Source organism: Camelus dromedarius, chromosome 18 (assembly GCF_036321535.1).
Source record: "Camelus dromedarius isolate mCamDro1 chromosome 18, mCamDro1.pat, whole genome shotgun sequence".
In the NCBI taxonomy this organism is placed as follows: Eukaryota; Metazoa; Chordata; class Mammalia; order Artiodactyla; family Camelidae; genus Camelus; species Camelus dromedarius.
In genome coordinates this window covers 29531418-29550139 of record NC_087453.1, presented here as the reverse complement: position 1 = coordinate 29550139, position 18722 = coordinate 29531418, and the positions used below count along the sequence as shown (strand labels likewise).

Genomic DNA, 18722 nt, shown 5'->3' with positions numbered 1-18722 from the left:
TATACATAGTTCCAGGAAAAAACCAAAGACAGGCAAGGCCACCAGCCCTAGAGGCCTGATTACGGACACACTCTCCTCGGCAGCTTAAGCAGGCCAGGAAGGCTCCCAGAGCACGGGGTCAGGTCCGTCTCCATCCCTGGGGGTGCTCTGGAGACCAGTGGATGCACCGTAAGTCGAGGGCAGTCAAAGCCCCTGCTCCAGTACAGGTCCAAGGGGGAGGCCGAGCAGATGAGTGTTGACAGGGGCATCACCCCCAGTGCTGTCTGGTCTGACCTGGGAAACATATTTTAAATTCCTGGACAGAACAGACTACAAAGAGAGTACTCAGCAGAATAGGCTGGATTGAAATGGAGTTTGAAATACTGGCTGATGCTCGGGTTACAAAGCAGGTTGAAATCATGGATAAATCAAGTTCGCTCCGTGGTGACTTAGACTGAGTGCTGCGTTTGAACAGAATACTACTTACTGCTGGATTAATGAGGGATGGAGAGTGAGGCTGGCCTAAAAAGACATTAAAAATACCCACTCTTAAGTTCATATGCTCCTCCAGGAGCCCATCAAGCACAGCTGGGTCTCCTGAAGGATGGAGGGGAGACTGGCATTGAGGGAGCTTTACAAAAATATCGATTCCCAGGACCTGTCCCTGGAAGTTCTGATTCACAAGCTCTTGGGTGGGGCGAGGAGATCTATCTTTAGGTGTCCAGGTGGTTCAAGAACTGCTGATATACATGAAGCAACACTCCACAAAGCTGAGCAACGGATAAGCAAATGGAGACGGGTACACTGAGTCAGCCTCTGGCGAAGGGTGGTCCAGGTATGCTAGGCGTCAAAGGCACCCGGGAAGCTTGTTCAAAAACGTTCAGGATTCTACCCCAGAAGCTACTGCCCTGGGGGATGGGGGGGGGTGGGGTTAGGCAAGCTCCCTTGTGATTCTCACACCCAGAAGAGTTAACTAACTTCTGTCCTAAAGGGACATGCAATTGAAAACTGAGCAGAGTCATCCAATCAGGTCACTGAACTCTGGACCCGGTGTTGTTTGAGGTCCTTGCAGAAAAGTACACAGACCCACCGAAAACACTCCTGGCTCTCAGGGAGCCCCTATCCCAGCTGGGAAGACAACAAACAAGCAAACATCCAATGCCAGGTCGTGATGAGGTCACGAGGAGAAATAAACCTCTAAAAGGTCACTGGGGTGCAGGTGCAGTTTGAGATATGGTGGTCAGGGAAGGCCATGGTAGGTAACAAGGTAAGCTTTACCTAGAGACCGGAGTGGAGGATGAGCCATGTAAGGACGTGGTGGGGAGCCCTCCTCCACTGATGGAGGGAGTGCAGTGCAGTGCAGCCATGATAGAAAACTGTATGGAGAATTTCTCAAAAAACTGAAAATAGAGTTACCCTATGATCCAGCAATCCCACTCCTGGGCATATATCCAGAGAGAATTCTAATTTGAAAAGATATCCCAGTGTTCACAGCAGCACTGTTTACAACAGCCAAGACATGTAAGCAATCTAAATGTCCTTCAACAGATGACTGGATAAAGAAGTTGTGATATATTTATACAATGGAATACTACTCAGCCATAGAAAATAATAAAATAATGCCATTTGCAGCAATATGGATCGACCTGGAAAGCTTCATTCTAAGTGAAGTAAGCCAGAAAGAGAAGGAAAAATACCATATGATATTGCTCGTAGGTGGAATTTAAATAAAAAAAAGACACAAATTTACGGTTACCAGTGGGGAAAGTTGGTGGGAAGGGATAAATAGGGAGTTTGAGATTTGCAGATACTAACTGCTATATACAAAATGGATAAACAACAAGTCTCTACTGTATAGCACAAGGAACTATATTCAATATTGTGCAGTAACCTATTATAAAAGAGAACATGAAAAGGAATATAGGTATGTATATGTATGACTGAAACATTATGCTGCACACCAGAAACTGACACATTTTAAACTGACTATACTTCCAAAAAACAAAAAGGCATATGGAGAGAGCATTTCAAACCAGGAAAAGGGGTCAGGGAACAGGTTAAGAGGGGTAGGGGTGGTGTGTGTGTGTGTGTGTGTGTGTGTGTGTGTGTGTGTGTGTGTGTGTGTGTGTGTGTGTGCTGGTGATGGAAAGGCCACTGGAAGGTTCCAAGAAGAAAAGTGACTTGGTATTTTAAAAGGATCACCTTGGGTAGAACAGAGAAACAAGGGTGGAAGCAGGGAGACCAGGGATGCAGCTAGAGTAATGGTCCATTCTAGGATGTGGGTCTTGGAGGAAGTGGTGGTGATGAGAAGTGGTTAGGCTGGAAATGTGATTTGAGGGGAGACCCAACCGAATGAGCTGATGGACTGGACACAGAGGGCGAGAGGAAGGAAAAAGGCGAGGCTAACTCCAAGATCTGTGGTTTAAACAACTGGATGAAGGAAGTTACCCTTGACCAACACAGGAGGTACTGGGGCAGGGGCAGTCTTGGGGAAGTGAAACCAAGAATCCTGTGGTAGGTATGTAAGCTTTAAGATTCGTCCTGGACATCTAAATGGAGACAGTGAGCAGGCGGTGAAGATACAGGTTCCGGGAAGAGAGTGGTCTGTCTGCAGACCCGAAGTTGGGAAGTCCACAGAGATGGTGTCCGTCTGGATGAGAAAACAATAGAGAAGACAAGGAGGATTCAGGAGAGGAGACTATGAAGGAATCATTAGTGAGAAAAGAGAAAAATCAAGATAACATGATGTCCCTGGAGGCAAGAGAAGAAAGGGCTTCATTAAAAGTGAGAACCGTGTCAACCGCTGCTGAGCGGTTAGGACTGAACGCTGGCCAGAGGAAGGTGAGTTGACAAAAGTTATTTCTGGTGATGCGCTGGGACCCGAGCACATCTGGGATGGGCTCAAGAGTGAAGTGGAGACAGCGGAGACCAGAACTCTCCAGCAGAAATAGAAGAGACACTGTACAGGTAACTTTAAATCTTCTACAGACCCATGAAAAGGTAATAGGACACGGGTGAAATTAAAATGCAATTTAATTCCAAATGTTATTGTTACAACATGTAATCAATATAAAAATATTGAGAGAGTTTATATTTTTTGTACCACCTTGGTAGCCTGGTGTGGATTCCACACTCTCAGTACATCATTTCTGACTACTCCCCACCCTCACCTTCAGATGCTTAATAGCCAGACATGGCCAGTGGCCACAGGACTGGCCAGCACAGGAGCGGACAACACTTTTGAAGAGCTCTGCAGTGAAGGGGAGCAGAGAAATGGGTGGTAGCTAGACTGGGGGAGGTGAGGGGGTTAGCAGAGAGTGAGTGGGTGACGACCCTGGGATAGGCATCTTTGGTGGGATGGGATCGGCCACTAAATGCCCAGCTCCAACTGAGTGTCAGGCACTGTTCCAGAAGCTCTGCCTGCATTCACCAGCATCACCCTCAGAACAGCTTGGTGAGGCAGGGAGTTTTGTTACTGCCACGCCCCATTCATGGACGAACAGCACGAATGCAGCCCCACTACCCATTTGACAGCATGGCTTCTGCTGGGAGAATCCTGCTGGCCCCTCCCAAGCACCTGGCTGCGGGCCCCCAGGGTCCAGGAGGATCGGGCTGCTGGTGACTCCGAGCATCCCCGTCACAGCTCACCCCAGCCACACGGCCTGCCTGTTGATACATGAGCACCCTGCATGGTCCCGGCTGTAAGATGTGACAGAAGCTATCTCACTGAACTCATGTTTCCAGGACTGTGGAACATCCTGCGGGATGTGAAGGCAATGGGGGGGGGGGGGAGATCCTCAATCTGTTGATGGAGGTAAAGCTATTGCAACTTTTCTCACAGTAGTACTTAATGTGGTCATATGGTACTCTCATCTTTTATCTCTTGAGGGTCGGATCTATTTTCTCATGGCTATATACACGAGTTTCTTCTGATTCCGTTTCATTTACCCCTGAATGAAAATAATTGGTAACCCAAACAGGATATTTTAAAATTAGATAATTCACAGAATATTAGAATACGTACCCTTAGGTGACACCCATAATGTTACTGTATCTGAACCCCTCATGATCACATCTGCTGAGAATGATACACCCAGTGTTGATCGGATCAGATTAATGCTCCTAGGATGAGAGGTGGAACAGAGGCCAGGCCAAAACAGATGGGGAAGGGAGGCCAGGAATGGCACTCCTTGGTGGCTTGTCCCACAGCCAGGTTCATGTAAGCCCCTCACGTTGGTGTATGATTGTCTGGGGAACGTAAATGCAGCAAGACGTATGCAGCACACTTTGGAAACTGGAAAGCACTGAACACATTTCTTTGACATTGTTGTGAAAGAAAACCTGTTATCTGCACAAGCCATATGGGTTTATAAGAAGGCAAAGCATGCTTTGCATCTGTAGGAAGCTGACATGACTACAGTGTTTTCCCCATGTCTCACTGGGGCCTCACTGAGTATTCGGCAGAACGAGACCCAAGAGGCTAAGTGTCTGAGGCCACGTGTTTAGCTCGGGGCAGGACTGAGTCAAGAAGTCCTGGCCCCATGCAGTGCTCTCCCCACAGTGCCCAGGGGGTTATATGCCTTCCCGGTGAGAGATGGAAACAGAGAAAGGGCACAGGACCCTGAGCCGGAAGCCCGTGGGTCCAGCCCTCCTCAGTCGCTATCTCACTGAGGGACCTGGACAAGCCACTTGTCATCTCTGAACATCAGTTTCCTCATCTATTAAGGAAAAAAAAGGGCCGATAAGCTAGCTAGTGGGCACTCATTCACTTTCTGGAAACTAGGGAATCATGTCCTCACTGTCCATCCAGTGTCCATACATTTCAGGAGGCCTTGTCTCCAAGCCTGACTCCAAGTGGGCCTGTGACCCAGGCCGGGCGAATCCGGATGCAGAATTCAGAAGGCTCAAAGAGATGCATGGGCTACAGTGGCCTGGGAAGAGGTCTGCTCTCTTTTCCCAAGAACTTGGAGCCGCCAAGACCAACCACCACGTACAGGCTGAGAACGAAGCCAAACAGTGGAAAGTGGAGCCAAAAGATGGTGAGAAACAATCCTGATGAAATTCTTTGTGCCTCTGATCAGCATACCTGAAGTCTGGGCTTTTGAGGCACACGAGCCAAAAACCTTTTTTTTTTTTTTGCTCAGCCATTTAGAGTTGGCCTTCCTGTCCCTTGAAAACTAAAATGTTCAAGACTGATACGATCTCTTCTCAGGTTAGCTGCACCGAACAAGTTATTGTATGTGACAGCCCTCTGCAAACAATAAAAGCCTTTTGCAAACAATAAAAGTAGAGCAAAAGTACTATATATCAGCTTATGGGAGGAGGGAGGCAAATAATAATATTAAAGTAAAAAACTGCCACTATTTTCAGTTATGACTTTATAATAAGGCAAGAAGAAAAGGTCTTCTCCTACTAAGATTTAGCGTGATGCCTGATGACTTCCTGGAGCACCAGCGTGGTGAGATGGGACGGGACACAGAAGGAGTAACTTACAGAAAAGCAGCCTGAGTAGAGCATGAACTATGACAAGGACCAGTTTTAGACCGTGATGCAGTGTGGCCACGCGGAAGCCACATGGCGTCTTAAAATGAGGAGGAGCTCTCTCTTTCCCAAACTTCATTTCTAATAGTTTCTCAAATTATTTGACATTTGATAAGGTAAGGAAGTGAAAAGGACAAAACAGGGGGGGCAGAGTGGTCATGAACAACTGAAAGAAAGTATAGGAGCATACGTGTGTGTATTGCCTCAAAGGACCCGAAGCAAAAAGAGGTAAATGAAAGGGAAAAGTGGTACCTCGTGAAATCCACTGTGGACTGAAGGCGTTTCTTTACAGATGACAGGGCTGGAGGACGTCTGTGCTGAGATACCACTGACAATGCACTCGATGCAGGGGCCAGTCCTCATGAGACGCCCACCAGGCGGACGTGAACTCCGCTGTCTCAGAGATGAGGAAACTGACACCCCAGCGGCCACATCCGTCATCCACCCAGTTCCCATGGGGAGGGGCACGCCTTTCCAAGTCACTAGGGTCCTCCAGCCCCAGGCCTTCCATTCTCTGCCCTCCCACGAAAGGACAAGGCTCCAAGGGGAAGCCGAGCACAGCCTCACCAATGAAGCTGCCGCTTTGGTTAGCAGTTGGTACCCTAGTTTTGTTTTGTTTTTAATAATTTTTTTTAAAGTTTTTATTTCTTCTGAGTTGATGACTGTGAAACTATCTTGTGTAGACTAGGGAAGTACCAACCAATGAAGAGTTGCAACGACTCTTAACCTGAAAATGAAATCAGTGAAAAAAAAAAATCAAGGAACTTATCTTGCAGAAAGTACACATTTCACAGGGATTTTCCAGTTTACACTTACCTAACCCCTGAGAACCTAAAAATAAATCCTAGACAAACTTAGGCCCCACCATCTCTGGTGCCACAGAAGTGTGACAAAACTTGGGTGCTTTCAAGAATTTTGTAGGTTTGGGACCAGTGCTTTGACCACTCTGAGAACTGAATAAAAGCTATTTTACTTTGACCAGAAAAACATAAAACCACATACAACTTAAAAAAAAAAATCAGCCAAGTCACAAATCATAGGTTAATAATGCCCAGCTTAAACGCAGAAGGGAAGTATCTGTGAAAAATAGAAGCTTAATGGTAATTAACCCCAGGCAGGACCAGCCTACCCTTGGAGGTCTCCTTATTCAAAAAGACCTTCCCTCACAGAGGCCTGTGGTTGAAAAATGCCAGCACCCACAGGAAGGCTGCCAGCCCTTCGTCCGTGGTGGTGATCTTTTCCCTGACATCTTCTGTGGCTGAGCCTGTGGGCCTGGACAGGATGGGAGAGGACAGAGGCGGGTAAATACGCAGTCTGGCCATGCAGATAGCAGGACTGGCCGGACAGGGCCCACGGTGGCCCTAGTCGCTGGTGGGAAAGAAGCGAAAGAGCCAGAGAGAATACGTCACAGACGACTGTCTTATTTCAAAATTCTGCTCAGAGCTGGCCCTCTGCCCAGGGATGCAGAGGGAACAGCTCTTCCCATTTCCCCTCCTCACAGACAGTGAGACCCCCCCTTCCAAGACTCCACTCTCATGATAGTAACAGCTTCTGTGGACTCGTCTGGGAACCTCGCCCCACTTATGGCATCGTTTCCTTGGGAAAATGAGCACCGAATTCTAAATCATCCGTTTACTAATGAACTTTCCAAACATGATCCTCTCACACGGTGACTGTGTCTGTGCTATCGCTGTGGGTGTTCTGACAGCCGTGTGCACTTTTAGGGACTCAGCCTGAGAAAACCGCTGTTTCCCAACTCCTTTGTGCCTTCGAGAAGTGACTGGGTCCTTTCTCCAAAGCCGTATCTCGCGGTGAGTCCACTGGCGGCTACTGGAGATGAAAAGCATTTTAACAGGGTGGTCTCTGCTCTTCCTCCCCCTCCTCCGGAGGTTAACAGAGCTCCCACTGGAGTCACAAGTTTCTGCTCTTTGTCCATCACCGACTTGCTGGCTAAATGGGGGTTTATCACCTAACTTTTTGGTGCGTCATTTTTGATAGTTGCAAAGTGAAGCTGGGCTGGCAGACGGAGACAAAAAATGAACATGCCGAGCTTCTCAAGAAAATAGCACGGGCGGGTGTTTTTCTCTTTCCTAGCAGGGAGGATAAGATGTTCGGCAATCTGCTAATCTGGTATCAATGGCATTTAAATTCACTCCTCTTTGGGGAAGAATGGAAATGATGAGGATGATAATTAACACTGCATCAGTGCTTTGGAATTTACAAGACATTTTATATCCGTCATCTCACTGGATCCCAAGGAAAGCTTGGGAAGGCTCGCATGGCAGGCATCACTTTTACTTCTGCTTAATGAGTCTGGGGACTGATGCTCCAAGAGGCCAAGTGCCTTGTCCAAGGTCATCAAGTGAGTGAGGGGACAGGCAATGGTCAAGGCCAGGTCTCATAATTTCACCTTTGATCCTTTTTCCACTTGATCTATTCCCTGCCGTGTTTTTCCTAATTCAACCTATCATCTGAGTGATCATGAAAGGTAGAAATTATAGGTCTCTCACAAGGAAAGGTACATTATGTGGAAAAAGCACAAAGGATTAGAGGACCCAGATATATCTTATATATATATATAAAACTAGTTACCCTAGTTAACTATTCTTAGTTATGTCCTACCTAACTTATCTATCCTGCCTGTCCTAGCTTGGCAAAGAGCAGGTTCCTGTGGAGCACTGGGGATGGGGGCATGAGCCATAACCATCTCATACCACTGGCTAGTTCTTTGGGAGAATTATATTGTGAGGAAAGGAGAACATAACCTTAGGTTACTGTAACATACAAGCAAAGGATCAATTTTTTTTAAGTTGATCTTAAAAAAAAAAAAAAAATTTCCCCTGAGAAAAAATTTTCTAATCATCTCTGTCATCGTCTAGAAACAGACCAGATCAATCAAGAACATCTCCATCCCCATGTTTTCCTAAGGATCATCCACCAGCCAGTTCACGTATGGGCAGGGCAGGTGGGTGATGGATGTGCTAGGGTTCCCACCCAGCCCATTGCAGGCTCTCCTGAAGAAATGGACACCGACAACCCCGCAGCATCATGAAACTGAAAAGTAAATGACAAACTCACTAAAGGTTACTTTCCTTACGTAAGAAGTTTTCATGTAGCAAGGAGTTTGTGAAATACAAAAATACCAACAGAAAAACGGACATAAACATACAATTCACCAATGAGTGGGTCCCAGTTAAAATAAATACACACTGACCTCACTTATCAAGTATGAAGTATAGGGGGAGCACAGACTAGATCATTAACAGAGGCTATCTTTGGGCTGGGAGCTGTGGATAATTTCTACTTTCTTTGTATATATTTGGATTCTAAAATTTTTGGTACAATGGACGTGTACAATTTTGGTAAGCAGTGATTAAGTAAAAAACTAAGTTCGGAAAGCTGTGGGAAATGTGAGATATGGAAATGACCTCTTCCCACTCTAGGAAATTTTCCCAGTGCTACAGGAATCTCTCGTTAATGGCTTCCATGTAATTTACCACTAGCATTGTTGAGGAAATACAGTAAGATAAGAAGAACAGATTCTTAAAGTCTATGGTACAGTATGAAAAACCTAGAAAAAGCATCCACTGCTTATTTAATTACTTTTGATACAAAAAAAGGAGAGTTCTTTTCTTGAATGATCTGCTTTCTACTTCTGCAAAAGTTCTCTCATGAAAGCTGAATAAGTCTGTCATCCGGGTACATAAGTTAGTGTACAAACTGTTGTTTATTTCTTCTATTCTAAAAAACGTAACGACTAAAATGTTCCCTTATAATTTCTCTTCATCTTTCCTAGGATTAAAACATCGCTCTACTCTGATTTTCTTTTTCAATCACAATTTTTAAAGCTACAAGTAAAGTTCTCTTTGGTGCAAAATTATTTTATGGTTTTTTCAATTTAGCTACAGTTTCATCTGCTTTCTCTGACAGAAATTCACTATGAGAAAGGATTTTTGAGATAATCTGATACCTTCCCCCTTGACTGAGAGTAAAGCTAAGGCCAACAGAGTTTCAGTTACGGACAGCTGAGAAACACGCCAGCCAAGCTAAAAATAACCCAGGCCGGGGTAGTTTATTGCTTCTTTAGACTCATTTTCATTTCAATTTTATACTCATAAGCTAGAAGGAGAATCTTTTAACATTAAACAGTAGTTTGGCTTAAGAGCAGTGTTTAATTTAGTGCTTAAATATTGTCTCTCGTCAGGATGGACCGGCGTGCCTTCTACTGGGAGGATGTTACAGGGAGGGCGTAGCATCGCGTAGCTGGGGTACACCCGAAGATTCTTGACGGCTGTTTCCACAGCTTGGCCACACCTCAAATGAAGGTGAGAAGAAGAGAGTCGAGAGAGCCCAAGTATCTTAATGGATATATCCACTTTTAAGCAGCACTAGTACTAAATGCCTTTTTTTTTTTTTTTTTGACTTCCAAAAGAACCACAGACTTTTACAGCTTGGGTTTAAAAGAAAGAAAGTAACTTAGAATTCTGGACCTTCCCTCTGAATGGCAGAGGCGAACTATTAAGATACAGAATAGATACACCTGAATTACATTTTTCAGGTCACCAGGTAACTGTTGGGACCCTTGATCAGCCGGACTGTAAGCTCCTTGAGGGCAGGAGCGCTTTCCCCAGTGCCTGCCACAGCTCCGGGCACAGAGCCAGCACTCAGCAAATCGTGTTAAAACTTGATGGGAAGACCAGAGGGGAAGGGTCTCCAGAGACAGGAGTGGCTGGAACCGGCGCTCTAGGAGACAGCCCCTTTGTGCTGACCCTGAAAGGTCCCAGAGACAGACAGAGGTGTGTAGTTATTTACACAATAAAGTTATTACTCTGGAAAGCAAAGTCATTACTTCAGTTACGACTGGTTATTTACTCTAATAAAGGGATAATAAAAATGATAAATAATTTTGAATTTCCCAAAGGCCCCAGGGCTTTACATCTGAGGAAGAAAGCAGTCTTCACATAGGGACTTGGATTTGTAAATACGAAGGAGGACGTTGTTGGGATGGAATATGCCAAGTGTGATACAAGCTCACGCTCTTCTTATTTCTAAGGACAAGAAGGCGAGGGAGCAAAAAAACTATGAAACTAAAGGTAAAAAACTCGCAGAAAGGCTTCCCAGCTCCATGTCTAGCAATAGGTCAAAAACTGCGGCTCCAAGGGCTTCGAGATTTCTTATGAGAAACTGTAGTAAGAAAAACACCATGACTCATCCTGTAATAATGCCCTTTCTTCCCAAAGTACACATCACGATTCCCACATCCCTGGCACGCGGGCACTCGGGGCAGAGCTACTGCAACTCGGAGCATCTCTCTGCACCGAGTCCTGCGGTGGGGTGGCCGGCAGGGTGCGGGGGCGGCACGGCTGCCCTCCTTCTGCCCCGAGGGAGGGTGATGACTCCCTCTGCGCTGCCTGATCTGGAACAGCGGTTCTTTTGTACGGCCACCTTCCGGAGCCAGGGAGCTGAGTGCAGCTGGCCTCTGCGCACACAGGCGGAGAGAAGCCCTGGCAGGGCAGTTCTGAATAGGCCCTCCCAGATTTCCTAACCGATTGTCACTTAGACACCAAAGATCCAAAATGAAAAGAAAAGGAAAAAAAAAAGTTATGGGAAAAGGAATCGGCTACTCAAGGTTACAGCACGAGGAAGGTGCCCCGGTACTGACTCACTCCCTGTCCCTTCCGTGGCTGTGGAAGAGAAGTTAAGTAAACAGCTGTGGGAAAAATAAGTGAAGTTGATGCCAAAGAAGTATCTCCAATACGGTCGCTCAGGAAGCCTGTTTCCCGGGCCCTGCCCAGCCAGGCGAGCCTGCAGAATAACTACTGGGAGAAAATGAGGGGAATCCTATCCTTTGGCAAATGTCACAGTAAAATGATAAAGGAATTCAAAGCTTTAAGGAATGTAAGGAAGTTGGAGGGATGCTCAGGGGGAGCCAGTCATCACTGGCTTCAGGCATTTGGAGTGCATAGCCGGGCAGAAGGCAATCCTGGGAGGGAAGGACTGTTTATTGATCCTTAAGGAGCTGAGCCTGGAGGGCTCTGCAGAGGTCAAATATCTGAGGATTACGCTCCGTGGCACTTGTGGAAGGACCACGTTCTCGGCTGGGTGGGCCATTTGTACGAGGGGGCAGGGCCCTTTGCTCGACCTAGACATTTTACTGTTTCTGGGAGAAGGAGCTTACGGGGGTGGCAGAAGAGCCTTGGAGGAGGGGATGGGCACAGATGAGCTGGACAAGCACGGGGGGTGCACAGAGCTTGAGTCCAGGGCTGAAGCCCTTCAGCAGTGTCTGGTGTTAGCTGACTTGTGTATGTGGGGCTGGGAAAGTGTGTGTGTGTGTGTGTGTGTGAAGGATGGTCAGAGGTGGGGGAAGAGGGCAGCTCAAGAGACAGAGACTGACCACATCTAAAGAGAATCACTCAAAACAATGAAAGATCCTCACGATGTAAAGGCATTTTTCTCATAAGCTCAGTTGGTTGACTCTGACAGTGTTATCACTGGACATCAGAACATTTTGAAGATAAAAAAACTGAACTGGCTCATGCAAAAGGCTCAGACCAGTCAACTGCTCAGAATGAAAATTCTTAACGTTTAGGAAGCCCTCCAGATTACAGGATTTACATGACAGCAGTATAGAACACTTACATCTGTATAAATACCAGTGCCCCTGAGGAGGATAATATTTCATTTGTATTGAGATGTTTTAATTCACCCTTAATAATTTAAAATAGTAAGTATTAATATGACATATACAAGATCTAATTTCTTCTACAGTCCATCTGAAAACAATATTACTTTCTGGTATAGTTAATTATTGTTTTCTTAAACCACAAATCAAGTTCTTCACTGGTCTGAGAATCAGTTAAGCTACATTCTATTATAGTTGTTTGCCAACAGCTTTACTATTTTAGTATTTATTAATTTACTAAGGTAACTCAACATCCTGGAAATACTTAAAAATATAAACTTTTAATACTTTTCACCAAATTTGCTTCTTTTATTTCATTTAATGTGTATACTTAGAGTTTACCTGACAGATGAAGAAACAAAGGTCACACTGGCTTTTGTGAAGGGCTCATCTGCTCCAGATGAGGGTATCTCAATTTACATATGAGTTCTCTGGTCTTTACTTTTCATGGCTCTCTGTTCACCCTTCTAGTCTCTAAAACACTTTTCCTGTGTATTTATTTAAGATGAGATAAGAAGCTGGTTTCAGACCATGTGGGCCAAATTGCAGATTTCATAAGGATTAAAAAATAATAAGCATATGGGGTAATCTAATATCCCCATAAATTATTCTAGAAGCATAATAATCATGTCATACTTCATGTCAGGTTTAATGTCTGCTAGGTTTTTTTCCTCTCTGCTAAAGCCTCAAGTCACATGTCCAAAAATACAGGGATAAAAACATTGGTACAGATGTAAGTTCAGATAGACTGGGCTTTCGCTGCAGCAAGATATACATGCACATACGCACAAGGAGACGCTCTCAAATGTATAGATTAAGCTTAAAAGACAAAGCTGTAAGCTATAACATTATAAGTGAATTTTCGTTATCTATTTGTCTGACTAGAGAACTCCAATGAAACAGAAACAGGACCCAATGGAGCTCAAAACTTAGCACGAGAAAAGAGAGAAAAAAACAAACCCTATCAGCTAAGAAATAACACACTGGGGAAAAGTACTGGTTCTCATGAAAATGTCAGTGATTCACCATGGAATAAAATTCAAAAGCCACTGACCCCAATGAAAGCTTTCAGTGGAAACATGTGGATTTTGCTTCATTTCATTTAAAGACTTTGCTTTATATTTCATTTAAATACTATCATAAGCACTGTCACAATTTTTGTGACATGTTGCTTTCCCATTTTAAATTGACATGGAAAGGTTTGATACTGCTGATCAAACTAAATTTTCAAGGACTCATCAGAAAAAGAATAGACCACGTCAATTAATCGATATTATCGTGCAAAGAAGGTGAGGACAATTTCCGCATGCAGTGTGTACTCAACAGCTGGATGGAAACAGAAGGCAAGTCTCTTCTAATTTTCACAGTAACTTATCATGTAAGCAGATTTATTGGTTTATAAAGTTTTTTTTATACATACCAGCTCCTCACTCTGACTTGGCAAAAGATCACGACTGAACACAAGCTGACTTACGCAGACCACGAATCTTTCGGGAAATATGCGGAGTTCTGTACAAAATGAAGGAAAACGCATCACTAGAGGTGTCAAAAGACGGTGAACACAGAGATGCTTGCCCCAGATTTCTGAGTTACAGCGATTACCGTGTATGTGTAAGACACGTGTCTCTTCCCCTCCCCTCCTTTCAGTGTCTGCATCGGTAGTGTGGGGCAAGCACAAAGCTCCAGGGACAGCGGAGGAGGCTGCAAATTGGTCCACACGAGCCCCCGGACCATTACATGGTGCGAAACCCCCAGGCAGGGCCTTCACAGCTTCCCCTCTGTGTCAGTTTGCTATTTTCTGTTCAGAACTCACATTTGGGATACAGGATCAATGTTTACTAACGAGTGTTTGGATTTACACAGGAAGAGGAAGAAAATCTGAAACCGTGACTCGTCAAGTTCTTACCACGGAGCTTACTTATCCTCTCCTTTGTCAACGGTCTTGGAGGGGGTCCCTTACACTGGAGGGCAAACTCCCAATCTGAACCAGGATATGGAAACAGCGGTATCACTGATGAGGAATTAGTGATCGAACGTGAGGAAATGGTGAAACGTGCAATAAATAAAGATGATACAGTGATACCACAGTCACAGTAATCTGTCACTGTAACTTCTGAGAGCAGAACCACCGACTGCCGGTGCGGACGGCTGAATGAGTCACAGAGCTGGACTCCGTGACGTTCAACGGAAGGACTATAAAATGGTGAACGCCGTCTGTGTGCCTCCTTCTCCCATCCGTCTACCCATCTATCCATTCGTTCTTGCAGCCTCCACCCATCTGGAGTGATGTTCAGCTGATGTTAACAGTGTGTGTTCTGGGGGGGTGTGGAGGGTCTTCTCTCCCCGCCTTTTACTCGCTTCTGTTGCCTGAGTGTTTTTATGATACACATGTATTTACAACAGATACAAAATCATTTTTCTAAACGAGGAAATTTCCCTCTCAATGTTTATTATTATGAATCCCAGAAGTGAAGCCTTTTGCACACACGGCACATTTCCAATGACAAATGACAACATGAGGGTCCGGAGGTAACAGCGGAAGGGTCAGCATGAAGGGGTCAGTTATGCAGACACACAACTTCCTCTCGGTTACCACCTGGCGCCCCTTGGCCAGGTGAACTTCTAGCAAAAGCCCCGATGAGTCGGTATTCCAGCATCAGCTCTCTCCTGTCCGCGACCACTGCTTGGTGCTCACTCTTCTCTACTCCACTTCATTCTTTTTTTATTTTTATTTTATTTTATTTTATTTTATTTTATTTTATTTTATTTTATTTTATTTTATTTGGTAATTGGGTATATTCATTTATTTCTATTTGGAAGATGTGCTGGGGATTGAACCTGGGACCTTGTGTATGTCAAGCATGCTCCCTATCACTTGAGCTATACCCTTCTCCTACTCCAAGCTCATTCTACTCAGAGCAAGCAGACTAGCAGTTCTAATCACAGCTCCGCCTACCCTGCTCAGAACCCTGCCCTGGCTCCTCGCTGCTCCCCACGCAACACGAGAACGCTCAGTGTCCAGGACTGGGGCCAACCCTGTCGTTCTGGTCTTACCCTCTCAGGCCTTCTCATGCGGAAAACCCCCAGCTCAGGGGGCCTGGGAGTGTTTAAACTCCGCCTCCACAGGGATGCTAGATCTGGCTAGGTGACTAAGGATGGACACAGAAAAGGCAGAAAAACAAACTTAACAAAGTGGTTAATATTTATTCATTAATGCTTAAAGTGTCTTATTGAGATAAGTGGTAAATAGTCTGTTTTTTGCTTGATGGGAGGGGAAACGGAGCCACAGAATTCAGTATTTGGGACACCCCCACCCCAATAAAAGTATCATTATCTTGAAATGAAACAGTTTATTGGTGGATCAGAACTAGAATTCAAAATGATCAGTTCTCTCAAATAATTCCTCTGAAAAGTAAGAACGCCAGCGTGGCAGGTATTATATAAACAGAAAGCCACTTATGTACCCATTCGCTCTGCTGAGGTCATAATTGAGATCTGTATTCTTTTCAATATTTAACTAAAGTAAAGATTTAGGCCATGGTAGTCCCTACCATGAAGGATAGATTGGCTATATTTTAACAGATACAAAGTTAACAGGTTTATTTTACTAAGAGAATTGAAAAAGTGGAAGGCCCTCCTGAAGGAGTAATGTACTCGAGGAGTAATGTACTCGAGGGACACTTCAGTTAAGAAAGTGCAGACAACTGTACAGATTCCAGGAGCAAATCTCCGTACAGTTAATTTCTGAAGTCCCTGTTTCATATCTTCTGTACTAAAATCGTCCAAGGAAGCTGAGCGAGATTTTCTTTCCAGCGCTCAGATCAGATGGACTTGGAGGACAGTCATCAGCATCTGACTGTTGTTGTTGGCTGAACACGTTTGACTTCACTTCCTGAGTGGACATCTCGGCTCGGGGAGTGGGGGCGGGGAGGGGGAGCTGGCCTCGTCACACACCTGGGCGCGGCTCTGCTGGCCCTGGGTGGGGACGGCATCTTCTCATGCACACACTTGCTCGTATCCCGGGGCCTCAGTGTGCACAGACAATGGCCAAGTGATTCATAGCTTCACCGCCTGTCCAGTCACTCTGGAAGCTCAGTGAAAGTGCTGAGATGCAGCAGGACAGGAAAGCGGAGGGGGCCCGGCCCGCTGTGCCCGGGGGGGCGGTCAACAGTGCAAGTTGAAAAAAAATCACAAATGTTTGCAAATACTCTTAATTAGGACTTCAGTGTCAGTAAGGTTAAGAAGCAACTAGGAATCTTCGTGTTTTAACTTTCATCCCTGCTCATGGTGCAGAATGCCCAAGAAATCAGCTCCTCACCTGCATTCCGGGAGCCCCCTAAGCAGCGGAGGCGTACCCCTCTCTTGAGGAAATAGGCTGTGATCTGAAAGCCGTAACCTGTAAAATGAAAGAGGACATCATTAGATTAGAAGCGTGTTTGCCTCTGGATCCCTCGGGTCCAGCCCAGCGCCTGCCATCCAGGGAGCACTCAACAATTACGCCGCAATGAAAGAGCAAGAGGGCTGGAGAGGGCCTCGCTGGAGAGGATGGGGGACACAGTGCAGGCCTAGCTCTTCCGGAGGCCGGGCCATGGCAGCTGGGATGGCCTGCAGTCCCGGCAGCGGCCGGGAGTTACTTTATCTGCAAAATGGAAATGAATGAAGAGGTCTGATTAAACAGGCCTAACAATCAGGCCCTTTCAGGGAGAATGATTAATTCAGGCCGAGCCGGTGCATTGATTGGGGCCACCTTCTGGTACTCATTACTTATCAGCTCACAAAAAGAAGAGTTTAACAGCTATTAAAGATGGGTGTATTTTGCCTGTAAATAAGTTATTCCAATTCAAGTACAGTAAAGCCTTCGTATAGGATGAGCTGAAAGAAATATGACAAGAGCCACCCCCTACCCTCCCAAAAAAAAAGGAGGAAGAAAGAAAAGTCTCCAATCCACCAGAATGGCTGAACTGAAGAAGGCCAAGAGCGCCAAGTGCTGGGGAGAACGTGGGGGCCAGAGTTCTCCTGCACTGCCGGCAGGAGCGCCACACCTGACAGCTACTTGCAAAACCCACTTGAGTATCTAAAGCTGAACTTAAGCATAAACATACAGTGTCATAATGCCACTTTTCACAACAGTCCCAAACTGGAACCAATGCAAATATCCATCAAAAGTAGAATTTTTTAAATTGAAAAACAGGGGGGGAGGTAATAGTACACAGTGCCATCCTACACTGGCCCCCAAAATGAAGGAGCTACAATGACAGGACATCTCAGAACGAAATCTCGCAAACAGAATGGTAGGTGAAGGAAGCCTGGTACGAAGGAGGGCATTCTGGCTGTGACAGTGGGGACATTACCATTCATCTTAGAGAGTGGCAACAGGATTTCTGAGAGTTCACAGATAGTACCAGCACAGTTCCTCCCTCCTCTGCTCCCCTTTTCCATCCTTGCAACCCACCTCCATGTATAAACTACCCTGTTGATGACCTTCCTGAAAAGATCAAATGAAAACGTCCAGTTTACAAAGTTGAGTCCTTGGTGTGAGAATCAGAAGAGAAAGGCCCACCAAAGAGGGGTGAGGGCTCCCAGGCTCTGAAACAACCTCAGGAAATCGCTAATCCTCAGAGACAGTACTTGATCCATGAAATTGAAAGGAGTTAAGAGGTGGTCTCCGGGCCCACTGGACTCTCCCAAGACCGTGACTATGAGTGTTTTGAAATAACTTGTATATAAAGAGCACAATTAGAGAATTTTCTCGTTTTACATGCAAGTATCCCTCTGCCACCCTCGTAGAAAGATCCAGAACATCAGTGACCACAGACTTGATGGTCTGTCTACACAAGTTACGGCTCTGACAGCACAACTGCTTTGGTCACGGGGATTTTGAAATACCAGTGACATCTATGATAGGATAATCTCCAGATTTACTGAGATGAAATATATTTTTCTCCTAACACACTTGAAATGGACTGCCTTTTGGTCATGTGGCTTTCTTCTGCTTAAAATGTCAAACAAAATATGCATACCAGTGGCATTATTCTGAGTGCTTTAAAACAAATACTTCGGTCCTGACGTCACCTGGAGACTAGAAGTGACATCCACATCTGTTTGTCTGTCCTACTGCTGGGGGAGGGGGATTGTAAGAGAGCAGTCCTTAACAACTTGGGACACAGAAATGCACAAAGAAAAGTGATTTTCAAAGTAATGATTCATACTGTGAGTTTACCAGAGGACGGAAGAACAGCAAGAACAATACAAAAACAAAAACAAAAAAGCAACATCTAAGTCGTTCTGCCTTTGCTACCAAATCACGCTTAACACTTAAGAGCTCCAGGTGATCAAGATTCAGATGGCACGTCCAGATTTTCAAAAATCTTCTCCCTGCACAAAATCTCCAGTAACAAAATGTTAGTAGTAGGAAGGGGCTTAAATCTGGAGGTGACTGTGCAAACTCGGGGGCAGGAAGCCTGGGATCTGGAGATACCACTGGAGTCATAAGTAAGTCCTGCTCAGTCAGCTGTCTCAG

The 18722-nt window shown here is 45.3% G+C and overlaps 1 protein-coding gene across 4 annotated transcripts in view; it reads right to left on the bottom strand.

Annotated features, from left to right (window-relative positions):
* The window catches only part of LOC105101202 (protein SLX4IP), a 169784-nt gene that overhangs the window by 3989 nt on the left and 147073 nt on the right, over nt 1–18722 (bottom strand). Inside the window, exons 6-8 of one of the 4 annotated variants that reach the window (XM_064475880.1) lie at nt 16521–16598; nt 13623–13711; nt 5455–6247 (exon numbers count right to left, since the gene is read on the bottom strand). In XM_064475880.1, coding sequence (XP_064331950.1) covers nt 6191–6247; nt 13623–13711; nt 16521–16598 — 224 coding nt within the window. In that variant the 3' untranslated portion in view covers nt 5455–6190. Of the gene's footprint in view, nt 1–5454; nt 6248–6576; nt 7351–9637; nt 9835–13622; nt 13712–16520; nt 16599–18722 lie in introns of those variants that run through there. The other 3 variants (XM_064475882.1, XM_010994306.3, XM_010994314.3) reach the window with 3 other exon arrangements.